At 32.2% G+C, this 24,316-nt stretch overlaps 1 protein-coding gene, 1 long non-coding RNA gene and 1 pseudogene across 3 annotated transcripts; 1 reads left to right on the top strand and 2 right to left on the bottom strand.

Moving 5' to 3' along the window:
* Positions 1-928: 928 nt before the first annotated feature.
* LOC123908036 (zinc finger BED domain-containing protein RICESLEEPER 2-like) lies at positions 929-4,286 on the bottom strand. The gene is made up of 4 exons (XM_045958542.1): positions 3,764-4,286; positions 1,671-3,243; positions 1,237-1,579; positions 929-1,091 (listed from the first exon to the last, which is right to left on the bottom strand). The coding sequence occupies exons 2-4, from the start codon at positions 3,231-3,233 to the stop codon at positions 1,027-1,029; spliced, it is 1,971 nt and encodes a 656-aa protein (XP_045814498.1). The 5' UTR covers positions 3,234-3,243; positions 3,764-4,286; the 3' UTR covers positions 929-1,026.
* Positions 4,287-8,000: 3,714 nt separating this feature from the next.
* Positions 8,001-8,974, bottom strand: LOC123904491 (annotated as a pseudogene).
* A 2,998-nt stretch (positions 8,975-11,972) lies between these two features.
* LOC123909871 lies at positions 11,973-23,050 on the top strand. Of its 2 annotated transcripts, XR_006810024.1 has the most exons (5): positions 11,973-13,397; positions 15,523-15,683; positions 16,133-16,703; positions 17,071-18,786; positions 20,043-23,050. It is a non-coding gene; the product is annotated as an uncharacterized LOC123909871 (long non-coding RNA). The 2 variants fall into 2 exon arrangements; XR_006810023.1 differs by lacking the exon at positions 16,133-16,703 and having other exon boundaries at positions 11,973-12,159; positions 15,510-15,683.
* Positions 23,051-24,316: the final 1,266 nt, after the last annotated feature.

Genomic DNA, 24,316 nt, shown 5'->3' with positions numbered 1-24,316 from the left:
GTTTTACATAATTCTTTAGTCGGATTTTAGTTACTTCTCAACAAAACTTCCAATTACTAGGTCCCTTTTCTTAAAGGGATTAAAACAAGATAAAATATAAAGATAGCTAATACTTCCAAAAAAAATAAGATGACTTCCTAGTAACTAACATCAACCTTAAATGAATGGTACCTGTGTTACATGTTTTCTTTCGCTCATAATTAGAAGAATACCCTTTATTGTTTTACAAGAAAAGTATATGTTATGACTTCAGTCTTCAGCCATAAAAAGCTCCACTCCAATGTATATGTTATAATCTACCAATATTCTATTAGGTCGTATGACTCAAATATTACATTGATTTTTTTTTTAATTCATTGTGGGACTCGTGATTAGAGCTGTCAATTTGTTGGGCTAAGCAAATTTGGGCCCAGCCCCCAACATAAAGGGGGCCTAAATTTGATAATCATAATGAGCCCCAAAAAGACTAAGCCCCAAAAAGACTAAGCCCCAAAGTTAAAACATAGGCCCCAAGGCCCAAAATGGGCCCCAAAGCCCAATTTTATCCAAAAAATCTGAGAATTAATTTTTTTTGGGAATTTCGATAACAATATTGTAATTAAGAATTGAAACCAACAGCTAAAAGTAGTAACAATATTGCCATCTGGGAATTAAGATTTGTGTACTAATATCTGGTGTTATAAATATAAACTTTGCTCAATCAAATAATTACATTTTGTTAAAACAAAATGATCACTTTAGTTTCTGCTGGATTACCCCATCAGATGAGTCGAAGCATCGGAAACGAAAATTTTAAGAATTCTCGGAAACGAGAATTTTCGGAAAAAAATTCCTAGAACTCACTTAAGTTTTTTTTCATCTAACACATCAAATTATCAAAATCCTCATACACTCGTCCAAATATAAGCGGGAGATTTACATATAAGAACACAGTCACATAGTAGGAAAAAAGTATACTAGTAGATATAAAATAAAATTCTTTGAGTCATTATCGCCGCAGTGTTGCAGTCGCCCCTAGCGTTGCATTCATCCATGTTGAGTCATTGTCGCCGCAGTGTTGCAGTCGTCCACAATATTACTTTCATCATCATCTTAAAAAATCATCAATATATATAATTAGAATAAGTGTGCAATGAATTGAAACAGAATTGATGCCATAAATGCAGTCAAACTCACACTACTTTGATCTACTACTTATAACAAAAGCAAAAAAATTGTAATACCAAGTATTATTACCATTTATATATTCAGTAAAGCCGTGCAACCAATTTCGAGTGCAAATCAACATTTGGATGTGTTCAGGAAGTGTGGAGCTTCTGTATTTGGTAAGAACGCGTCCACCAATACTGAAAGAAGATTCTGATGCCACTGTAGTGATGGGAATACTAAGAATATCTCGTGCCATTATGGAGAGCGTTGGAAATTTTTTCTCATGAAGCTTCCAATAAAGGAGTACCTCAAAATCTTCGGAGTTTTCTTCTTCAAGTTGCATGGGTTTATCCTCAAAATATAGTTCTAATTCACTCTTTCCAGGGGTAGAACTTTCATTTGAGCTCCATGTTTTAAAGTCTTGTAAGTCCTAATACATCAATCAATATCAGTAACCTAAAAACAAGAAGAGTTGAATTAAAATAAATTAAATTTAATAATTGTTAACATAAAAAACTTACCATTGCAATCTTTGATTTCTTAGTCTTATTCCCTACATTGGATGGCTTAGACAATGTGCTAGACTCATAGGAAGATTGAGAAAGGGAAACACTTTCATTAGCAAAATAGCTCACATATTCTTCATAAAGCACTTTAAATTTATCCATCACTTTCTTAAGCTTAGCTTGAGATGTTGAAGCATCAAGTCTGGTGTAGCAAAACCTTAAAAAATTTTCCTTCAAACGTGGGTCAAGAATAGCTCCAAACGCAAGTATTTCACTATAATCTTTCCAGTACTTGTCAAATTTTTCTTTCATCAACTTAGACATGTCCTTTATAACACCATCAACACTATTTTGATTTTTTTCTAAAATGCACTGAACTTTCCACACTTGCATGAAATATAAGTTTGAAGTTGGATAAGATGAACCCGAAATCAAATTTGTGATATCATAAAACGGTTCCAAGAACTGACAAATTCTTTCCCCCCTATCCCATTCTTCATCAGATGGACAATGTCTATAATTTCTGTCTGCCAATTGAAAATATTGAAAAGCTTTCCTATATTGCAAGGCACTTTCAAGCATAAAATATGTGCTATTCCATCGTGTCGACACATCTAATCTTAAACCACTACTAACGTTTAACCCTGCATCATTGACACAATCTTCAAATTTTACAATCCTTCCATCAGATCCTTTAATATACTTTACACTCTCTCTAATTTTATGTAGTGCTTCACTTGCCACTTTTAAACCCTCTTGGACAATTAAATTGAGTATGTGAGCTGAACATCTGATATGAAAAAATTCACCATTACCCATCAAATTACCTTGCATGCGGAGATGCTTTTTCAGATGATCTTGCATGTTGTCATTACTAGATGCATTATCCAAGGTAATAGAAAATATTTTCTTATCTATTCCCCATTGCTTTAAGCAATCAAACAACGCGGCTTCCAATGCAACACCGGTGTGGGGGGGTTTCATTCGACAAAAATTAAGAACACGACTGATTAATTTCCAATTATCATCAACAAAATGTGCGGTTAAACAAATATAACCCTCACTAGTAGTAGCTGTCCAAACATCTGAAGTTAGACAAATTCTATTTGGAATCCTATCCATGATTCCCTTAAGTTTGATCCTCTCTTTGTCGTATATTTTTTCAATATCCGACACAATAGTATTCCTAGACACCATTTCAGCAGAAGGATTCAAGTACTCCACCCAAGCACGGATTTTTTCATACTCAACAAAGCTAAAAGGAAGATCATGTGCGATAATGGCTTCCGCAAGCAAATCACGATGAATTTTTTGGTTGAATGGAAGTGGGGGTTTTTCTAGACTAAGAAGATTCAACTTGAAATTTTTACAAATAAAAACATGGCGAGTTAGATGTGAAGTTCCATAATTCTGACCTGAAATAGGATTTTTTCCGATGGAAAATTCAGTATAACAATAAATGCATATCGCCTTTTCGACGCCACTTTGATCTTTGCCGATTTTTTCAAAAATATTCCAAAGAGTTGACAGATTATTATCTAAATCTTCAAGATCCGCATTTATATCCATAGCATCCATACTGTATTTTCTACATTCACAAACAAAACAATAAGCATACACAATATCATTTTCAAAGATGTTACTACTGTTACTATTGTATCTTCTACATTCACAAACAAAACAATAAGCATACACAATAAGCATACACAATAAGCATACACAATAAGCATCCATACTGTATCTTCTACATTCACAAACAAAACAATAAGCATACACAAATTGTGATTATTCTCAATAAGCATACATTATCTTCTACATTCACAAACAATAAGCATTATATCCCTACCCACTCTCTTTAACTTGTATCGATAAAGCAAACAAACCTAAATAATCACACTTCTCAGTTCTCACTTACTTTGTCTTTCTGTGACACAATAAGCTAGTTTACAATTTCTCAGTTCTCTCTTTAACTTGTAACACAATAAGCATATTGTATCTTCTACATTCACAAACAACTAATTTTTTTTCCAATAAATTCACTAAATACACTACAAGAAGCAATTAAAAAAAGTACAAAAAGATAGAAAATTTGAAACAAAAAAAATCACCTGTGTTTCACTTGGATTGGAGAAATTGTGGTTCTGGGTTTGGAAGAGAATGAAGGGAAGACATGAATTTATATATGAATTTGGAGAAATTGTGTTTCTGGGTTATGGAAATATTGATGAGGAAGAAGAGAAATTCGGTTCGGCGGTGCGGCGGAGAAGAAGATGCATCGCGATTTTGCTTTCTGCGTGTTTTTCTTTCTGCGTGTTTTGTTTCTGCGGAGAAGAAGATGCGGTGCGGCGGAGAAGAAGATGCGGTGCGGCGGAGAAGGAGAAAGGGTTATTTTGTTTCTGCGTGTTTTCTTTCTGCTTGTTTCTGCGGCGGAGAAGATGCATTATGCGTTTTGGGTTTCTCGTTTTTTTAGCCCAATAGTAAGGCCCCAAGAGGGGGCCAATAATTTAAAAAGATAACACAGGGCTGGACCAAAAATAATTTGTTTAAATTTTTTTAAAAGGGGGCCAGCTATATTGGGGCTTTATAGGGGGCCAAATAAATGGGCCCTTTAAATTAGGGCCCTATTGACAGCTCTACTCGTGATATTACCCCCTCATTAATTGTTAACGTCCACTTAAAGCTTTCGCTCTATTAACACTAACAGCAAAAATGTACATTACAAAAGAGATGTTTTCTCTCCCGACCTCTCGTGTTTCTTTTATACTTTATGAATTTCCAATTTTATCCTTAAAAAACTTCGGTTTGTTGAAACCGAAGTTTTTTCTTGTCTTGAAAACAAATTTCGGTTTCTAAAAACCAAAATTTACTCTGAATTTGCACTAGAAAAAATTCGGTTTCTGCGAACCGAATTTTTATGCAAGGGCAAAATTGAAATATTGGGGGTATAAAAGAATCACGGGAGGTCGGGAGAGAAATCATCTATAAAAGAGAGTTAAATTCCAATGATGAATCCATAAGAGTCTCATGTCTTTAGAATTACATTGAACTTTTTTTTTTTTTTTTACCAAAGTACATTGAACTTTTATACTCAATATAAGATTCAAAATCCGGTGGCAGCTGTTACTCCTTTTGTCACCAATTGTTATGCAAGTCTATTGATTGTTCAACCTAAAAGATTAGTTTCAAAAGCGCCAATCATGACATAAAGTACCACCCATATATTATGGACAGATATTTCTTTTCTACTCGATGTCAATGTGTGACTCGTACATTTTTTTTTTGGGTGAAGTGACTCGTACATTTTTTTTTTTTGGTATAAAAGGGGGTCGAAGCCCAAATTGTGACTCGTACATTATTCATGCTAAACTGAAACAAATATAAGATGTAACCGAGCAAAATTTCACTGGGTATCAGAAACCAATGACAATTAACTAGAATTTGGCCGAGCTTGTGCGCCGTAGTTGGTATCTTGGAGTGAGATTTGGCAACAACCATTCATCTATTTTCTGCAATATTAATAAGGAAAATGTTAACTTGTGCCCTTAAGGCACATTTTAATGAGATAAATGTGGAAATATGTTCTTGAAAATCGTGTAATCAACTCTTTTAACATTTAATATTTTGTATCATTAAATGCTAAATTTCTATATTTAGGTATCTTATCATGTGCCCTTAGGGCACATGTTAACATGACCCTATTAATAAAACCACATTAGAAAATAAATTTGCATACATAAAAAAAAACATTAGAAAATAAATATCAATAGATGCAGCTGAAAATAAACTATGATCAGCCAAAAATTCATCCCTTTCTTTTTAATTTTTATATATAATTGAGTTTGTTATTCTAATTGGAGCACTTCGATCTCATACGTAATAGTAAACCAAAACGAGGGAAGGGAAATAAATGAAAGCCTGAAAACTGAGCTTCATTTGGACAAATTCATTGACCTCGTTGGTCATGCAAATTATTTTTCTCTTTTTCTTCTTTCCTTTTATCCTAAATCCAAATACTATTGTACCAAAAAAAAAAAAAATCCAAATACTATAGGTATAGGTTTACGCAAAAAATCGTCTTAACTATTATAAAACTTTTTGTCAAAAAAAAAAAAACTATTATAAAACTTTGAAATTGTAATGTAAAGATAAAACTTTTTAATTTATCTACGGAAATTAAAGCAGTTTTTTTTTAAGTTGAAAGTAGCAGTTCCAAGTGGAAGCCCCCCACTAATTCAGATTTCGATCGCGAGGTAAATAAAGTTTGGCTAAAAAATTGTCCCATTGAGAAATCGAACACGAGTTCTCCAGAACGATCCGTCATTTGGTAAAACTCATTAACCACTTGAGCCCAATAACTTGGTTTAATTTGTGTTATTTTAGAGTCACACTACTAAAAACAATTGAAATTTTCAAGAACCAAAATTATAATTTTTTTAAAAAAGAAAATTCTTATTATATTGTAGTATGTTTTAGTTCACTATTATATTTCTTAAAACAAATATCAATCTTGCAATTACCCCTCAATGTTTTTGTCAACAAAATAAATTGAAAAACCATTTATCATTTTTCTTGACCAAATACTAATTTTCCTTTTGATCAAACTGTTAGAAAGTAAATTTCTATTTTTTTTTGTCAAGTAGTGTCTAGAAATTCACCTTTAGGTGAATAAGTGGGGAATTACGAATTCGAATTCTGGTTCCCGCATATATAATGCAATGTCCCTATCAACTGAGTTTATGAGCTATGCTCATAGAGAGCTAGAAAGTAACTTATAACATATGAAAATCAACTTTTAATCCCAGTTCACGAAATATTTTGAGCCCAAATTGAATCATTAATAAATGCGAGAACAATTTTTGATTATCAGACTCCTTTTTCTGGAAACCAGCGAGTTAAAAAAAAGACATAATGAAGAGAGTATAGAAATTTAAGAGAGAAAAAGAGTATATATGTAGATATATAGAGAAAGTTTTGGCTATGGAGGATCATAATCCCTCATGCCAACCTCTCTTTCTTTAAGGAAGGAAAATAGATTCATTACCGTCGCTATGATGCAATTTTCATATCTTAAGATATAAAATTTCTGATTTTTAAATATAAACCATTCGATCTTGACTGAATGGTATTGTACCCAATCTAGGTTATAAGTTAGTCATCCAACATGTTTCACTCTCAATTATCTTATATATATATATATATATATATATATATATATATTTGTGAAGCAATGTTAGAGAAATAATTTATATATTTGTTTTGCAAAAACAAGCTTAATACAATCATAGAGTACAAGTGCCTTCTATACACCAAAAAATAAAACAAGAGTACCAAGATGCCTTTTAACGGAAAACAAGACAAAAAAACATATCAAAGACAAAAATCAACACAGAAATCAAGCAATGAATTAGTTCATCAATAAATAATTCAAAGAGTCAACACACCATTTCACAATAAAGACATTGCCTACTATCTTTTCATGACAACATCTTAATATTGGCCACCAACTTTAGGTACCAAAGCACAATATATCTTAATATGCCATCCATTCGTCAAATCTCAGATAACCCGTAGCAAAACATGTCAACCCCTTTCTTTCCCTACCATAAGAGGCCCATGTACAAACACAAAAAATAATTACTTTTTAAATTTTATTATAATAAATTTATGAAAAGGTTGGCACAATTTATTCATCAGTCCTGATCCAAGATTTTGTTAGGAAAACATGACACAATTTATGAAAATGTTAACTTTGTTTAGTTTTAGGGTCTTGCTAATGAGTATATCCAAGGTACTCTTTAAGCAATTTAAATAGTAAGTTTTTAAGAAATATTTATGAAAATATGTGAATTCAATGCACCGAGAACATAAATGTTTAACTTTTTGCAATGTTAAAATAGTCTAAATCACAAATGGTCGACTTTGACGGTGAGCTATATGATTTTTGCAAATGGTACACTTTAGAACTTCCGCAAAATCACAATGGTGATCAAACAAGGGAATCGGCCAAAGGCATCTATCATCTCATCCGAGAAGCGGTCCTAATCTAATAAAGGGTTGGCTTGCCTACATAAATATCTCAGTTACTTAGCAACAAGGCATCTCCATTCAACAAATCTTAGGCCAAAACATATATGCATGATGCTACAAATTGAGATATTGTATTAGGAATAACACAACAAAGTGATCATACATATAATAAAATCATGATCAATACAACAGAAACAAATAAAACAAAACTTTTTCCATTAGAAGTAATGGTATGGATTGTGTACCTTCTTCATTTTGAGTTCGATATTTATTTTCTGCAACCTGTCTCTGTCCTCATGTAACTTATTTATGTGTTCCTTAAAGTAACAGATAAAGAAGAATGGTGAATATACACTGCAAAGAATAAGATGATATCATTTAGTAACTTGATGGCTATGCTTTACGAGTCTTACTTACCTGTTTCTTTGCTCTTGATCTTGCAGCAGATTCACGGTTCTTCGCCATTCTCTTCTGTCTCCTCTCAATAGTCTTTTCCATCATCTCGTCTGAGTACTTGTGCTTTCTTCCAACACCGACACCACCACCACCACCAGCAGCGGCAGCAACAACAACTCCTTTTGAATCTGAACATGTCGATGGAAATGACATTGTTGTGGCTCCTATTGGCATTGACATGGCAAGTGAATTTTCCGAGTAACCAATATCCATAACTTGGTTCTCATAAACCGGTTTAGCAACATTGAAATCTTGACATATATCAATTATCTGTCGATTCTGATGCTCTTGATGTTGCATCTGTATTGGAATTGGCATTTGAAATGGTAACCAATGTTCTGGCTGTGAAGCCATGACTAACTTTGATTCAATTCCAATAAAAGGAACTTGATTTGCATCACCGATAACATGACCACTATCTTGGTTTCCCATATTAAAAGCCTTAGCATGTGTTAGAAAATCTTCGAAAGCTGTTTCTCCTAAAATTGATTGTTGCAAGTTGTTATGATCCTTCATTGAACCACCAATTGCATGTTTTTGGTGATTAATCTCACTCCACACCCCATTGAAGGTTTTGTTACACAGTGTTTCATTCAAATTATTACCACTTGTACTCCCTATAAAAAATGAATTATTATTACTATTACTATTACTATCATCTGAAATCACATTTTTTGCATAAGATGAAGGATTTTGCATAAGTTGGTCACTTTCAGCTGAAATCACATTTTTTAGAAGATCATCGAAATTCATACTTGGTGAGATTTCTCTGTACTTCCCAACTGGCTCTGAACCTCTTCAAATGTGAGGTTATACACAGAATTTTGTCTAACCAGAGGTTACAATTGCCCTTGGCCTATTCAAATATTGCATAATTAAATCATTTAAAGAAATAAAAAAGATACAAAATTGTAAGCACACCAAGGTTAAAAAAAAAAAAAGTAACCTAGCTACTAGCTTTCAAAATTTGTTAGAGTGAAAAAGTGCATCTACATAAGTGGGATTCGCTAAATTTGACTATGTTGATATTTATAGAGTTTTTTTTTATTGAGAGATTAGGGTTGAAATGAAGTGATGTACACTAGTTAGTTTGATGAGCGAATTCTGAGGCGCATAATGAAGAAATATAGGTAGTTCAAAAACTAACTTTTTGACTTTTTTTTATAATTTTTTTTATATAAAAACTTTTTTGACCTTTTTTGTTAAGGAAAAAAGCTTTTTGACAAATAGTAATACATATACTGTATTTTCTAAATTTGACTGTGTTATACAGTAATAAATATCACTTAAAAATGTTCTCGTAAACGTTTGAAAGAGACTTCATAATATACGAGGTCGTTTGTTATAGCTTATTTTAGAAAAAAATCAATTTTTTTTATAAAAATAATCACTTTTAATTATTTTGCAACTGTTTGTTACAGATTTTAAAAATAATCAGAAGCTAAAAATAATCAGAAAACAACTAAAAATAAGAAGCTACTAAGAGTAGCTTATAAAATAATAAATTTTTTTCGGAGGAGAGAGAAAAGAAATGTTAAAAAAATAAAGTTATTTGTAATTAAAAAAATCATTTTTATAAGTTGTATCAAAACAAACTAAAGATTATTTCATTTAAAAAAAATGATTTTTATTAAAATAAACTAATCTCTAAATTATTTTACATCAAAATCACTATTTTTTTGGGTAAAATATGTTTTCAGTCTCTATTTTATATTGAGTTTTGATTTTTGTCCATATACTTTAAAATCAGTCTTTTTAGTCATCAATTAATTTTTAGTTTTGGTTTTAGTCCCAAATATTTAGTCAACTAACAGTTGACTAACGGAAGGCCACATGACGTTGACACGTTGGATTCCATTGACACGTGACATCCTACGTGGACATATGTACAAATCCAAATGTTAATTTGGTCGGATTCAATTGTATTTTACCTGCAAAATTCTCATAGTCATCATCATCATGGTTCACCTTCTATGGTTGATCTATTTTTGAGTTGTTGTGTCTGTGTTGTTGTGTTGAAGAACTCTTCTCACAGTTCCATTGTTTCCATAGGGTTGATATTTAGTTCATCACTTCTCTTAATTTTAAAGTTAATTTGTTATCTTTTTTCAAAATTTCAGGTGACCCGTTTTAATTTCATGGTAGAGAAGAAAGTGAGAGATGAAAAGAAGGCAAAGAGAAAGAGATACTGGGTTGAGAGTGTGATTGGTTCGTAGAGAAAGAATGGGGGAGATGAGAATGCAAGAGACGATTAGGTGTATAAGGTTTGGACCAGGATTCCATGCATTCGATTTTTGGGTGCAGTCATGCGGTCATTTTATTTATAGGCGTCCGATCAAGATCGGACGGTTATTATTTAAAACTGTATTTGTTAACTGAATTTATTTAAACCTTTCGATTGTGATCGGACGGCTATAAATCAACTGCATTAAAATTTTGACGGCACATTATCCATTTCCATAAGGTTTATGTTATTATCATATTTCACATCAATCTTACCACATGTGAATAGGGGGCTTTAAAATTGCACAATTATGAAACTTGATGGACTAAAATTCCTCAAAAAAAATTTGGGGGACTAAAATTGCACAATTGAGAAATTTGGGGGACTAAAATTGCATTTAAGCCTTTAATATTCATTCATTCGAATTGTTAGAATACATCAAATACAATAACATATTAAACATCGTTATAAACATAAAGGATGAATCTGCGAAAAAACTCACAACATCCAAGTTAATAACATGCAACGACAAAATGCCTACTATAAATAATATGATTAAAATAAAATGGCTGGAATATCTATGCTCCAGATCTACAACGTTGATGCCCAAATAATTGATTGATTTTGTAATTGATTAAAACAATTTTTCAATTGGAATCAAACGAACACCACAATAATATGAAAAATCAACAATGTCATACAAGACGACGAACAACATACAACGCCGCTCTTTTTGCACTTACCAACCATGTAGTTATGGAGTTTTACTCTAAGATGATGGTAATGAAATGAAATCTTGCACCTATATACAAATTTTTTTGGTGTGGACTTTTCATAATTTTAGAAATTTTTAAAATGTGAAGAATTATATATGAATTTTTAAAATTTAAAAAGATAGATAAATGTATCGAAAATCTCGACATAAAAATTAAATTGACATTCTTTTTTTGAAGAACTTTTTACAATGTTTTTTTTTTAAAAAAACTTTTTACAAAGTTCTAAACATGTCTACAAAATAAACATTTAAAAATACAGATTAGCTTAACAATAGAAACTTAAACTAAGAACCAAAACATGCCATTTTTTCCATTTTTTTTGTCAAGTAGTCTAGTGACTAGAAATTCCACCAGTGGATTAGTGTGATGACTGAAATTCGAACTCCGACCCATGCATATATATAATGCAATATCCTGCCAATTGAGTTAAGTTCACGGCACAACATGCCGATTTTTTAACCGAGAGAAAAAATTTTGGTAATTATTATAAAGATAAAAGAGTTTAATTGATAGTTTAATTGATATGCACCGACGGTGTAAAATAGTTTTACACCATCATTCAATAAACAACCATTATTTTATCATGTCATATCAAGAAAATGAGGTGAAATGGGGTGATATGGCGAAAAACATGGTTGATATTGGTTGACAGTGTAAAATTAAATGTGCATATCAATTAAATCCAAGATAAAAAATTTGGTAATTATAAAGACAAAAAAATATATAATTAATTATTAAAAAAAAAAATGAAACGGCCCATTAAGCGAAGGGATTAAAACGTGCGTGCTTTTCAATTTTAAGCTAATTTGTGATAAAAACATATTCTTTCTTTCTTCTTCAAGACAAGAAACGAACGAAACAAAAACGCAGACATTGTGGATCGATTGCGACACATCCATTCTTTCTTCTTCAAGAATCGAATGAAATGAAAACTCTGTGTGTGGATGTTCGGTGGTTCGCTCAACCATCTTTATTATTTGCAACATCAACAAACAACATTCAATTTTCTGCTTGAAAAAAGGTACGACTTTAACCATTTTTTTCTCATTCTTGATCATACAAGAAAATTCAATCTTCTGCTTGAGAAAAACAAAATAACCTTAATTGTGCAAATTGTGTTCTGTTCTGTCCCAAAAGAACCTTAAAAGACAGTTTTTTGTTCGTCACAATAAAGAATCTCACTCGTGTTTGGAACGATGGTGGGTTTCCTGTAACCCTAAATTTGCATTGTGTGAAGAAATCTGTTTTCATTATCTAAAAAAGGGGTGGAATATATTTCTATAGTAACCCTAAACTTGACAGTTGGAATCGATGAATATAATTTGTTTTGTAAATTTTGAAATGGATGGATCCTAGATTTCTCAATGACCCTAGTCCCCGAATGCGAAAGCTAGTTGATAATTCAACAACATAGGTATATAGTATGCTTTGATGACCCTTAGTCCCTGAATTCGATTATGCATTATGAACAATATTCAATCTTCTGCTTCATAAAAAGAAAACAAAAGAACCTTAATTGAGCAAATGTGTTCTTTTTGTCCCTTGACCCTTTTGTTTGTTTGGCACCAATTTTTGAAAGATTAACTTTTTGTTTGTTACGATAATGTAGTTTCACACATTTTTGGAATTTTCATTCCAACATATTTTCCCCATTTGGATTATAATCAATACCTTTTGGGAACAATGATGAGCTTTGATAAAAACTTTTAATCTCCTGCTTCGGTAAAAAGTGATTGGATGTCTTGATGCCCAAAAAATGCTGGATAAATTGCTTAATGATGTCCCTAGTCCCTGAATGCGAAAGCTAGTTGTTGCCTTAATTGCTACTCAAGCAATTGTCTCTATCGGTGTCCGCTTTTCTATTAAAAAAATTATGAATTTTTATTCATAATAATGAATGAATGGGTATATAGTCTGCTTTGATAACACTTAGTCCCTAAATTCAATTCTGCAACTGCAATTAGAAGTGATTTTGCATTATGAACATAACGACCCTTGTCCCAAATGTTTCATAAGTTTTGTAAGGGATGGATGCCTCAGTGACCTTTGAGAAAAATGCATTATGAATTCTTTATTCGTAATAGAAAAGTTGGATGGTGGCTTTCAAAGGAAATATTTTTTTAATATGAGATAAAAAATAATATTTCCTGTAACTGAAGTTAGAAGAATGCTGTTGGGTAAAGGGATGGTTGATGGTTCAGATACGGCTTCATGCACGAATCAGAGCAACCTTTTGAAAATGAAAAGTCAGATCAAGAGGTATATGATTCTTATCTCAGTTTCTTATGTATTGATTTCATGAGTGGATGTATCAATTTTCCTAGTTTATATATTTTTTCCTTCATAGATGCCTCAATGACTATGGAGTAAATGTTGGATGAACTTAATGACCATTGTCTCTATCGGTGTCCGCTTTTCTATTAAAAAAATTATGAATTTTTATTCATAATAATGCATGAATGGGTATATTGTCTGCTTTGATGACCCTTAGTTCCGAAATTCAATTATGCAACTGCAATTAAAAGTGATTTTGCATTATGAACTTAATCACACTAGTTCCTAATGGTTCATAAGTTTTGTACGGGTTGGATGCTTCAACGACCGTAGAGTAAAATACATTACGAACTCTTTATTCATAAAGGAAAAGTTGGATGGTGGCCTTTAAAGAAATTTGAATATGAACTATTATTCAAATGGTGTATGGTCTCTATTGTCTTATTATGACCCTAATTTTGAAAATGTCACTGAGATGATTTTTCTTTTTCCTTTCATTATCTATAAAGGGTGGTATGGTATACATGAACCCCACTAACTCCAAATTCGATAATAAGATAGTTTTACTTTTTTCCATGATTTTTGTAAGGGATTGTCTTGTTAACCCAAAAATGTTGGATGATGTCTTAATGCGAAAGCTAGTTGTTTCCTTAAATGCAATTGTGCTTTGATGAAAATTATAAGGCACAAATGTTTGCTATTGTGCTTTGATGACCCTAGTCCCTGAACTCATTTCCGCAAATGCCATTAGAAGTGATTTTGCATTATGAACTTAATGTCCCTAATGTTTCATAAGTTTTGTAAAGGAATGTGAAAGTTGGAATCGATGAATATACTTTCTTATAAATTTTGTAACGGATGGATCATAGCGCCTCAATGACTATAGAATAAAATGTTGGATGAACTTATTGACCCTAGTCCCTGAATATGAAAGCTAGTTGTTGCCTTAATTGCTACTCAAGCAATTGTCTCTCTCGGTGTCTGCTTTTCTGTTAAAAAAAATCATGAATTTTTAATCATAATAATGCATGAATGGATATATATTCTGCTTTGATGCTCCTTAGTCCCTAAATTCAATTCTGCAACTGCAACTAGAAGTGATTTCGCATTATGAACTTAATGACCCTTGTCCCGAATGTTGATTGATGCCTTCATGTGAAAGATATTTGTTACCTCAATGACTATAGAGTAACATATGGATGAAATACTATGGAGTCGATGAATATACTATGTGTTTTATAAATTTTGTAACGGATGGACCGTAGATGCCTGAATGACTATAGAGTAAAATGTTGGATGAACTTAATGACCCTTGTCCCTCAATGGAAAATGAATTATGAATTCTTTATGCATAATGGAAAAGTTGGATGGAGGCTTTCAAAGCAAAGTAATTTTAATATGTAATTTTATTCAAAATGTGTGGATGGTGTCTATTGTCTTTTTATGACCCAAATTGTAAAACTTTCACTAGTGGTATGGTATACATGAGATCACTAACTCTAAATTCGATGTATATACTTTGTTCCTTGAGTTTTGTATGGGATTGTCTTGGTGGCTCAAAAATGCTGGATTATGCCTTAATGTGAAAGCTAGTTGTTGCCTTCAATGAAATTTTAATATAAAATTTCATACATAATATAAGGCATGGATTATTATCTATTGTGCTTTAATGACCCTAGTCCCTAAATGCAATTTTGCAACTACAATATGAACTGATTTTGCAAATGCAAAAGGCATTGCGTCCTTGTGTTTGATTAGCCTACTGATAAGGGTTTCAAAGGAATTCTCTAAGGAAGACACGAATAAATTGAAGCAAAGTACAAAGAAACCAACTCTTTGGAGTCTAAACTGTTTCTTATGATATCTATCTGGTATATATGGCATTATGGCCATGAGGTTGTTTCTCCCAGGAATCAAATTTGGGTTCTCCTGAATTATTCATCCTAGGGGGAGTTCATTAACCTCTTGGTCCAATGATTGGACTCAAATCACTTGGTATAGTCATTGCTACTTGTCTGTCATGACTCATGATCACTTTTCATTTCATGACCTCTATCTTATTATTAGCTTTTGCTTCTGTCATTTACTTCCTTTTAGTTGATGTTGGTAGGTTTCAGTGTTTCAAACAGCGGCTATAGTAGCGGTACAATGTAGCAGAATTCAAACAAACCACTATTGTTCTGTAATATGCTATTTAGTACTGAAGACCATTGCTCAAATAAGCACTCCTGATCCCAGTTTTCTTTTGGTACAACCATATGACAAATCAAGGTATGTTATGCACTTATATATGACAAACCAGAAAGAATGAAACAGAGAAACAAAATCAAAATTATCTTATTCAAACTTATTGTATATACTTGTGTTCTTTTTAATCCGTGGCATGCTCGTAATGATTTGTACGCCTTATTTCTTTTTCTCTCCATTGAATTGAGCCATTGATTGAGAGTAAGAGTAGAGTAGTATGCAATATTACACACAAGCCTTGAGGATCTCTGAGAGGATCTTTTTCTCTCCATTGAAGTCTTGATGATGTCTGAGAGGATCTTACTTCTTTTTCTCTCCATTGAAGTCTTTTGATGATTTTTTCTCCATTGAAGTCTTGATGATGTCTGAGAGGATCTTTTTCTCTAATGAAATGACAGTCAACTTCTATGCATTTAGTCCTTATTTTGAAATAAGATACAACACTAAATGTTTATTACACACAAGCTCTATAGGTTTGAAATGTGAGGAACCAACTCTGTCAACTGGGATCTAAGAGTGAGAGATAAATAGTAGAATTTTCAGTATGAGCTACAGGGGCCAAAGAAAAAGCCTATTAGGCTACCTTGAACCGAAGGTATTTCTTATATTAACTGGAAGAAAATAGATGATATCCCCTCACGTGCCTTATAACAATGGACTGAAAACTTGTGCATACGATGTGAGCGCATGAACCAAGATTTGGTGATGGCACACGGAGGTGAGTTGTGTTTGCAGCTTTTGAGATGTTTTTTTTTTTGGGGGAGGGGTGTATGAATTAGGTGAGCAGGCAAGTACTGACAATGGACCAATGTGCTCACAACGGCTGAAACCTTAGACTGGAACTATGTCAGATGAAATAATTGAGGTAGGTATCAACTAGAGAGCTTAACAATCCGAAATGATGATTCTATTATTCTCTTGACAAATGAATCTGCACAACACAACTATATATATATACAAGAGAGACAATACAACGATAGAATAAATTATGGTTATAATCATAATCAATGACAAAGGGGATTTTACTAAGGACAAATATTCAAGGTATTCCTGGTCATAATCCCAAGAGTATTATTTCGGCTATTCATTTACCTTATTATGAAACTGTTTCATTTATAATGGTTATTTATATTTGCATTATGTAGAAAGAATCTTTTGAAGGTCTATTCAAATATGTGGATTTTGTAGTGTCAATTGGATGACTTAAAGTTAAAAAGATGATAAAAATATCTATGAAGCAGCTAAATTTTTGGCTATCTATCTGTTCAATATCAGTGTGAATTTTTCCTGTTGGGACAATTTGCTGTTTCATTTCATTATTGATGGATGATGGATTTATATGAGTAGCTTATTATTCAAAAGTAAAAGTAATAATTGATTTTTTCTCATGGTAATTGCGCCCGTTTTGTAGAAGCTGACGGATGATTACATAAAGAAGGTTGATGCTATCTACAAACAGAAAGAAAAGGTATTATATATTTCTACTTGTTTAGTTTATCTAGCGCTTATGGCAGATTGTAGATTAATGAGATGCTTAAACACAAATTACACTCTCAAAGCCATTTTTCAAATGAGATTGTAGATTAAAGAAAAAAAGAAAAGAAGTTTCTCAGATAAAATGAGTTAATTGTTTGTCACTTACAAAAGTAGTTTTTATTACATTTAGAGAAGTTAAATGAGAGATTCTGAAATATATTGAGAAACAAAAAAATAATTTCAACTCACAAAAAACTATAATTTAAAAAAGCCGCTGTTACAAGATTCTTTTTGTTTTTTGGAAGTACTTCTATGATTTCCTTGATGTTCTCCCCCTTCTCACTTTCACTGTACTATAATTTAAAAAAGCCGCTATGTAATGGTCGGCAAAAGATGTTTCATTTGAACTTTAGAGTAACTTTTAGACTATCTTTGGTGCTTTTGACTTGATTGTGTTCAATATTAATAACTTAATGAAGATTTGAATGAATAGGCAAATTGGTCTTCAACATTGTGAGTATCGATCAAAATAATCGAATTGGCAAATACATTCATGAAATTGTAACACATCAGTCAAAAATATTTATCCCTTAACTTTTGCCATTAGGGGGCTATAATGTGGGGGTGTTAAACGAATATGTTGTTTTCCACATGGATCCTACATCTCTAGAAACATATGTGACATGTTAAATTAATGCATTTGATGCCAACTTAATGACCCTTGTCCCTCAATGGAAAATGAATTATGAATTCTTTATGCATAATGTAAATGTTGGATGGAGGCTTTCAAAGCAAAGCAATTTTAATATAAAATTTTATTCAAAACGTGGATGGTGTCTATTGTCTTTTTATGGCCCTAATTGTGAAACTGTCACTAGTGGTATGGTATACATGAGATCACTAACTCCAAATTCGATGGATATACTTTGTTCCTTGATTTTTGTAAGGGATTGTCTTGGTGGCTTAAAAATGTTGGATGATGCCTTAATGTGAAAGCTAGTTGTTGACTTAAATGCAATTTTAATATAAAATTTCATTCATAATATAAGACATGGATATTATCTATTGTGCTTTAATGACCCTAGTCCCTAAATGCAATTTTGCAACTACAATATGAACTGATTTTGCAAATGCAAAAGTCATTGCGTCCTTGTGTTTGATTAGCCTAATGATAAGGGTTTCAAAGTAATTCTCTAAGGAAGACACGAATCAACTGAAGCAAAGTACAAAGAAACCAACTCTTTGGAGTCTAAATTGTTTCTTATAATAATCTATCTATCTGGTATATATGGCATTATGGCCACGAGGCTGTTTCTCCCAGGAATCGAATTTGGGTTCTCCCGAATTATTCATCCCAGGTGGAGCTCATTAATCACTTGAGTCCAATCACTTAGTTTAGTGATTGCTACTTGTCCTTCATGACTCATGATCACTTTTCATTGCATGACTTCTATCTTATTATCAGCTTTCGCTTCTGTCATTTTTACTTCCTTTTAGTTGATTTGGGTTGGTTTCAGTGTTGTCAAACATCGACTAGAGTAGCGGTACAATGTAGCAGAATTCAACCAATCCACTGTTGTTCCGTAATATGCTATTTAGTAGTTAGTACAAATTGTTCTCTTTTGGTACAACAACCATCAGACAAATCAAGGTATGTTATGCACTTATATATGACAAACCAGAAAGAATGAAATAGAGAAACAAAATCAAAATTATCTTATTCAAACTTATTGTATATACTTGTGTTCTTTTTAATGTGTGGCATGCTCGGAATGATTTGTACGACAGACTTCTTTTTCTCTCCATTGAATTGAGTCATTGATTGAGAGTAAGAGTAGAGTAGTATGCAATATTGCATACAATCCCATCTGAGATATTTTTCAATAACATGAGTGAAATAATTTTAGTTTTGATTAAATGTGTCAATATGGTATCTTGTATGAAAATAATCCTCAATGAGCTCTTGGTTGCTAATATTGCTAATATCCCCTTAAACTCGGTCTTCTGTCTTTGGTATTCGTTATGTTGGTGGTTTTTTTCGGAAACCTATGCAAGGAATAACAATATTTTTAAGTGTACCAATCTAACTTACAATAGAACAATGAAGGTTTTCTCTGCCACCCTTGTATCAATGAGATTTGGTAGTGACCGTAAAGTAGTATGTGCTCACGTGCCTTATAACAATGGACTGAAAACTTGTGTATGCGATCACATGAACCAAGACTTGGTGATGGCACACGGAGGTGAGTCGTATTTGCAGCTTTTGAGATGGATTACTTTTTTTTTTATTGGGGGGGGGGGGTGGGGGGGGGGGTGTATCAATTATGTGAGCAGTCAAGTACTGACAATGGACCAGTGTGCTCACAACGGCTTAAACCTTAGATTGAACTATGTCAGATGAAAAATTTGAGGTAGGTATCAACTGGAGAGCTTAACAATCCGAAATGATTCTATTATTCTTGAACAAATGAATCTGTACAACTATATATATACAAGAGAGACAATACAATGACAAAGGGGATTTTACCCAAGACAAATATTTCAAGGTATTCCTGGTCATAATCCCAAGGGTACAATGTGCTTTTAGTCTATTTAAACTCTTGCTGCCATCTTTCTTTTCTGTTTTTATTGGGGAATGATGCAATATCGTAATATGCCATGCATTTTGAACTTTTTCGTGTTGCAGACACGTGGTAATTTTATCGTCTTTATAACTTAGATATTGTAGCAACTAGCATGCAGCTAAAGTTTTGGCTATCTATCTGTTCAATATCAGTGTGAAGTTTTCCTGTTAGGACAGTTTGCTGTTTTATTTCATTATTGATGATGGATTTATATGGGTAGCTTATTATTCAAAAGTAAAAGTAATAATTGATTTTTTCTCATGGTAATTGTGCTGTTTTGTAGAAGCTGACAGATGATTACATAAAGAAGGTTGATGCTATCTACAAACAGAAAGAAAAGGTATTATATATTTCTACTTGGTTAGTTTATCTAGAGCTTATGGCAGATTTTAGATTAATGAGATGCTTATATATTATATTAAGAATGCAATGTCCTGCCAATTGAGCTAAGTACACAGGACAACATGCCACTTTTTATTATTTGCAACATCAACAAACAACATTCAAATTTCTGCTTGAAAAAAGGTACAACTTTACCCATTTTTTTCTCATTCTTGATCATTCAAGAAAATTCAATCTTCTGCTTGAGAAAAACAAAATTACCTTAATTGTGCAAAGGGTGTTCTGTTCTGTCCCAAAAGGAACTTAAAAACAATTTTTTGCTTGTCACGATAAGGAGAGTTTCACTCGTTTTTTTGGAATTTGCATTCTAACATATTTGCCCCATTTGGTTTATAATCGATACATATTGGGCACGATGGTGGGTTTCCTGTAACCCTAAATTTTCATTGTGTGAAGAATCTGTTTTCATTATCTGAAAAAGGGTGGAGTATATAGCCATGGTAACCCTAAATTTGACCGTTGGAATTGACGAATATAATTTGTTTTATAAATTTTGGAACGGATGGATCATAGATGCCTCAATGAACCTAGTCCGTGAATGAGCTAGCTGTTGCCTTAATTGCTACTCAAGCAATCGTCTCTATCGGTGTCCGCTTTTTTATTCATAATAATGCATGAATGGTTATATATATTCAGCTTTGAATGCCTAAATTCAATTCTTCAACTGCAATTAGAAGTGATTGCATTATGAACAACATTCAATCTTCTGCTTCATAAAAACAAAACAAAAGAATCTTAATTGAGCAAATGTGTTCTTTTTGTCCAATGACCCTTTTGTTTGTTTGGCACCAATTTTTGAAAGATTAACTTTTTCGTTTGATACGGTAAATTTTGGAACTTTCATTTCAACATCTTTGCATTCATGAATCATATATGTTGAGATACCCATTTTTTATTTTGTCAAGAACATTCAATCTTCTGCTTGAAAAAGAGGTACAACTTTACCCATTCTCCTGGTTCTTGATCATTGAAGAGCATTCGATCTTCTGCTTGAGAAAAACAAAAAGAACCTTAATTGTGCAAAACGTATTCTGTCCCAAGATCATGTTTGGTACCAATATTTAAAAAAAAAACAGATTTTTGTTTGTTAGGAAAATGTAGTTTCGCACGTTTTGGAATTTTCATTCCAACATATTTGCCCCATCTGCTTTGTAATCAATACCTGTTGGGAACGATATGATGGGCTTCGATAAAAACTTTTAATCTTATGCTTCGATAAAAGTGATTGGATGTCTTGATGCCCAAAAAATGTTGGATAAATTACTTAATGACCCTAGTCCCTGAATGCAAAAGCTAGTTGTTTCCTTATTATGAATTTTTATTCATAATAATGCATGAATGGGTATATACTTTGACGACCCTTAGTCCCTAAATTCAATTCTGCAACTGCAATTAGAAGTGATTTTGCATTATGAACATAATGACCCTTGTCCCAAATGTTTCATAAGTTTTGTAAGGGATGAATACCTGAATGACCTTTGAGAAAAATGCATTATGAATTCTTTATTCATAATGGAAAAGTTGGATGGTGGCTTTCATAAGGGAAAACAATTTAATATGAAATTTTATTCTAATCGTGGATGGTGTCTATCATCTCTTTATGACCCTAATTGTGAAACTGTCACTAGTGGTATGACATACATGAGATAACTCCAAATTCAATGGATATACTTTGTTCCTTGATTTTTGTAAGGGATTGTCTTGGTGGCCCAAAAATGTTGGATGATGCCTTAATGTCAAAGCTAGTTGTTGCCTTAAATGCGATTTTAATATAAAATTTCATTCATAATATAAGGAATGGATTCTTATCTATTGTGCTTTAATGACCCTAGTCCCTAAATGCAATTTTGCAACTACAATATGAACTAATTTTGCAAATTCAAAAAGCATTGCGTCCTTGTGTTTGATTAGCCTACTGATAAGGGTTTCAAAGAAATTCTCTAAGGAAGACACAAATTAACTTAAACAAAGTACATAGAAACCAACTCTTTGGAGTCTAAACTGTTTCTTATAATATCTATCTGGTATATATGGCATTATGGCCACGAGGTTGTTTCTCCCGGGATTCAAATTTGGGTTCTCCCGAATTATATTCATCCCAGGGGTAGCTCATCATCTTTCTTCATAATAATTGTTTGAATCTCAGCCTTATGGGATATTAGACAATCAAACAAAATGTTTTCAAGAACATTCAAAAGAAACTGATATTCTTTGTGCTAAGACCCTAAATTTGACTATTGGAATCGATGAATGTACTGTGTTTTATAAATTTTGTAACGGATGGATCATAGACGCCTCAATGACTATAGAGTAAAATGCTGGATGAACTTAATGACCCTAATCCCTGAATGTGAAAGCTAGTTGTTGCTTTAATTGTCACTCAAACAATTGTCTCTATGTGTCTCCCTCTTTTTTGTCAAAAAATATATATGAATTTTTATTCAAAATGCAAGAATGGATATCTATAGTGCTTCGGTGATCCTTAGGTCCTAAATTCAATTTTGCAGTGATTTGTCCTTATTACCCAATGTTTCATAAGTTTGTAAGGAATGGATGCCTCAATGAGACAATGGCGTTAGAGTAAAATGCATTATGACTCGAATCATGAATCTGAGATGATTTTTTTTTCTTTTCATTATCTATAATGCGTTGTGTGGTAAACATGAGCCCACTAACTCAAAATTCAACAATAAGATGAATATACTTTGTTCTGTGATTTTTGTAAGGGATTTTCTTGATGGTCCAAAAATGCAGGATGATGCCTTAGGGCCCGATTGGTTCGAGGTAGATGGAGGGGAGGGGGGTAATCTTGACAAAAAAAAAGATTTCATTTTATTAAATCATTTTTTCAAAAAAAAAAAGTTTTCTATTCTTGAAAAAAAAACGTTTTAAAAAAATTTGTTTTTAAATGTTGTATTTTTTTTTCAAGAATAAAAACATTTTTTTTTTGAAAAAATGATTTAATAAAAAGAATTTTTTTTTTGTCAAGATTACCCCCCTTACCTCCCCTCCCCTCCATCTACCTCAAACCAATCCGGCAGTTAATGTGAAAGCTAGTTGATGAGAAGGAATTCTCAGGTGATGAGCTATTCAAGTTTTTTTATTTTTTTATTTTTATTTTTTTTAATTTAATTGTGATTGTTTGTATTGGTTTTATGATTTCAATCATGGTTGAATTATTCATTTTAGATTCATATAACAACATATTCTTATATATAGAACTTTGTTCAACAGTAGTATACTAGTGCAGTTCTGTAATAGCCGACTGTCATCATTTTAGATTCATTATGAGATCAATGTCCCATAAATGATGAGAGACTCTGATTCAGAGACTCTTGTGGACATGATGGACCTATTGGTGCTACTGGTGTTAAAAGGTTGTGGAGTATTGGCATGATTGATTTTGTTCCTCAAATTGATTTTGCTCTTGATGAATATTGCTGAAGATGCTATTGTTCGTCTTACTAGAAAGCTCTTTTCCAAATTTTAGTTTTAGCTACGGTCATTCTCTTATTTAGATTTTTCAAAAATCTTTTTTCAATTATTATCAAAAAAAAAAAAAAAAATCTTTTTTCAATTGTTTCGGTTTGTAATTTTTTACTGGAAATTTAGGTAAGTTTAGCTGTAGCTAAATTTTTGGAACTCATTTTTTAAATTTTCAGTTTGTAACTTTGCCTATATATAGTGGTTATGTCAAATAATAAACGGAGTAAAATGGAATGTTAGATTGTTCGTAGGAGTAAAGGGTTAAATGTAAGGATGAGAGAGAGATTTTTCTCCATGTTTGTATCTCGGTCTTAATTACATTTTTTTTACGCAAGACTTTAATTACTCAAACTTTTCTTTTAGTTTAGTACAAAATACTTTAACTTTTTCATAAGGAAAAATTACTTGAATTTTTATTAGTTAGTCCAAAATTAACTCATTGCATTTCATTCACATACAAACAATCATTACCAAAAGCATTCACAAGCTGTTGACAGTCACTTTTGAAAATTACTCTCTCAAAGCCAATAGAGACAAATCAAGCGCAATAGCATGCTTCATTGCAGTAACTTTACATTAATTTGTTAGCCTATCTTATTTATTAATTTTTCTATGAACCGATTAAATTCATATTGTTATTGCGTAAAAAAATCATATTGTTAATTAGTT

This window comes from Trifolium pratense, linkage group LG2 (assembly GCF_020283565.1).
Source record: "Trifolium pratense cultivar HEN17-A07 linkage group LG2, ARS_RC_1.1, whole genome shotgun sequence".
Classification (NCBI taxonomy): domain Eukaryota; kingdom Viridiplantae; phylum Streptophyta; class Magnoliopsida; order Fabales; family Fabaceae; genus Trifolium; species Trifolium pratense.
The sequence above is the reverse complement of the archived record's forward strand: the minus strand, read 5'-3'. Positions and strand labels throughout refer to the sequence as shown.

Coding starts and splice junctions, on each gene's coding strand:
- LOC123908036 (XM_045958542.1), bottom strand. CDS start 3,233: ATGGATGCTATGGATATAAATGCGGATCTTGAAGATTTAGATAATAAT. Junction 1,580..1,670: donor AGAAATCAAAGATTGCAATG/GTAAGTTTTTTA, acceptor TTGATGTATTAG/GACTTACAAGACTTTAAAAC. Junction 1,092..1,236: donor CTTTACTGAATATATAAATG/GTAATAATACTT, acceptor TGATTTTTTAAG/ATGATGATGAAAGTAATATT.